This window comes from Puma concolor, chromosome A3, assembly GCF_028749965.1.
Source record: "Puma concolor isolate L17-30 chromosome A3, mPumCon1.1.hap2, whole genome shotgun sequence".
Taxonomy (NCBI): Eukaryota; Metazoa; Chordata; class Mammalia; order Carnivora; family Felidae; genus Puma; species Puma concolor.
The window spans coordinates 8,191,448-8,194,067 of record NC_141669.1 but is presented as its reverse complement, the minus strand read 5'-3'; the positions used below and the strand labels follow the sequence as shown (position 1 = coordinate 8,194,067).

General features: G+C 68.4%; 1 protein-coding gene across 1 annotated transcript; it reads right to left on the bottom strand.

Annotated features, from left to right (window-relative positions):
- Positions 1-333: 333 nt before the first annotated feature.
- KCNF1 (potassium voltage-gated channel modifier subfamily F member 1) lies at positions 334-2,058 on the bottom strand. The gene has a single exon (XM_025927387.2). It carries the CDS (start codon positions 2,008-2,010, stop codon positions 526-528), a length of 1,485 nt encoding a protein of 494 aa, XP_025783172.2. The 5' UTR covers positions 2,011-2,058; the 3' UTR covers positions 334-525.
- Positions 2,059-2,620: the final 562 nt, after the last annotated feature.

The window sequence follows — 2,620 nt, the reverse complement described above, 5'->3', positions numbered from 1 at the left end:
AGGCTTCTCGGTGCTGAACCCTGGGTACGAACCCTTCTTTAATTAGCTCTCAACTAAAAATAGCCCCTCCCTCACCCCCGCCCCCGGGGGCTGCACACCTACTTCCTGGCCTCGCACCAGAGTGTGCCTAAGGCAGGTCTGAGGGGTGGGGGGACCTCCAGCCTGTGACAGAACCTATGACACAGGTGGGTGCGCAGAGCAGGAGGCTTTATTGAAGGAGATACAGAACCGGGCGAGGGCTCCTGCCGTCGGCCAGACCGTGCCCTCCGTCACCCCACACTGCCCGTGACTCCTAGACACCCCCGCTCTCCCCCACCCCCCCCAACCCCCGGCTCCTGACAGCCGACAGCAGAAAGGGGTCTTACCCAGCCTCACCAGGGGTGCCCGAGAGGGCCTCCAGAGTTCTGTTCAGGAGATCGTGGAGGGGACAAAGGACAGCCCCTCCCAGGAAGTCACTGATAGGCCCGCCACACCTGCCCCTCCGTCCGCTGGCCCAAGTCCGTCTGTGCCCGGGGAAGACCCTCGTCACTTGCAGCTCTGGAGCCGGGTCCTGTGGTGCTTCTCCTCGGTCAGGAGAGGGATGAAGGTGTCGCTGTGGGAGATCTTCAGCCGGCTGCTCCAGCTCGGCCCCTCCTCCCCCGCGGGCTCCGGCAGGAGGCTGTCCAGGTCGCTGCGGGAGCACCCCGCTTTGCCCTCAGCCGCGCTGCTGGAGTTGAGTTCCATCAGCTCGAGCTCGTGCTTGGCCGCTGTCTCCAGGACCCGCTGCTTGTTGTAGTACCTGACGAAGTTGTTGATGATGGGATGGATGGGCAGGGCGATGGCGATGACCCCGCACAAGAAGCTGATGGCCGCGTTGAGCTTGCCCAGGGTGGTCTTGGGGTAGATGTCCCCGTAGCCAACGGTGGTCATGGTGATGATGGCCCACCAGAAGGACTGGGGGATGCTCTTAAACAGGGTCTCGGGGTGGCTCTGCTCCATGGTGTAGCCCAGGGCCGAGAAGACAAAGATGCCCACGGCCAGGTACATGAGCAGCAGCCCTAGCTCCTTGAAGCTGCGCTTGAGGGCGTAGGTGAGCGTCTGCAGGCCCGAGGAGTGGCGGGCCAGCTTGAAGATGCGGGCGATGCGCATGATGCGCAGCGCCTGCACGGCCTGCTGCACGTTGGTCAGCTCCATCATGCGGGCGCCCAGGTGCGTGAGCGTGAGGCTCACGTAGAAGGGCAGGATGGCCAGCACGTCCACGATGTTCATGAAGGACAGGGCGAAGTGCAGCTTGTTGGGCGACGAGAAGAGGCGCAGCAGGTACTCCAGCGTGAACCAGCCGATGCACGCCGTCTCCACGTTCTCCAGCGTCGGGTGCTCCACGCGGTTGCCGTCGGCGTCCAGGACCTGCAGCTCGGGGATGGTGCCCACGCACATGACCACCGACGAGACGAGGATGAGCAGGAAGGACAGCACGGCCACCACCCGCGCCGGGCACGACGACTCGGGCTTCTCCAGGAACTTCCAGACGCACTTCTGGCAGCGCCCCCAGCGGCCCTCGGCCGAGTCGACGCCCAGGTCGTCCAGGATGAGCTGCACGCGGCGCGCGATCTCCTCCAGCTCCTCGCGCTTCTCGCTCAGGTGGCTCTTGCAGCAGTCGTCCAGGAACTTGAGGTCCACCTTCCAGAAGTCCATCTCGTTCTTGAAGCAGATGGGGCAGATGCCCTTCTTCATGTGCACCTCCCCGAAATAGTACACCTCGATGACACACTTGAAGGCGTCCGGGTCCCTGTCGAAGTAGAACTCGCGCTTCCCCGGGTCGTAGTCGTCGCACAGGGAGAAGATGGTGTCGTAGCCCCCCGCCAGGCAGCCGATGAGCTCCGCCAGCCGGGTCTCGGGGTACTGGCTGAGGAGGTCTCCGTACAGCACCTGCCGCACGCCCCCCACGTTGACCACGATCTCGATGTCGTCGCCGGCCCGGGAGCCCTGGCTGCCCGGCTCCGGGAGGCTGCGCTCCGCGGCCGCGTCCATCCTCCCGGCGAGCGCCCGCTCCGCCTCGGCTCCGCGCCCCGCCGCCGCCGCCGCCGCCGCCGCCGCCGGTCCCGCAGGTGCCACCCGCGCGCCGCCCTCGGGGAAGCCCGCCCGGCGCCCGGCGCCCGGCTGCCTGGAAGGGCGGTCACAGCGGGCAGCAGGCGGCAGCGGCGCGCCGCGGGGGAGGCATGCACCCGGCGGCGGCGGGGCTCCGGGCGGGCATCGGGGCGCCGGGACGCGCGTGGAGGGGGTGGGGGGCTCTGGCGGCCGCCGGCCTCGCCCTGGGCACTCACCCGGCTCCCGGGCGGCGCGACCCGCCGCCCCCGGCTCGGCCTCCCTGCAGGACTAGGGTCCCCCCGCGGGCGGCCGTCCTCCTCCTCCTCCTCCTCCTCCTCCTCCTCGTCCTCGTCCTCCGGCGGCGGCGGCGGCGGGCTGCTCCCCGAGCCGCGCGGGTCCCCGCGAGCGCCTCCCGCGCGGGACGAGTCCCGGAGCTGCCGGACCCACGCAGTCCGCCCAGGCGTGCGGAGAGCGAACTTGGGCTCGCTTTGCCCGAGCCGGTTCCAAGCACAATAGGGATTCCAGCCTGACGTCAAGAGCCTTTCAGACTATA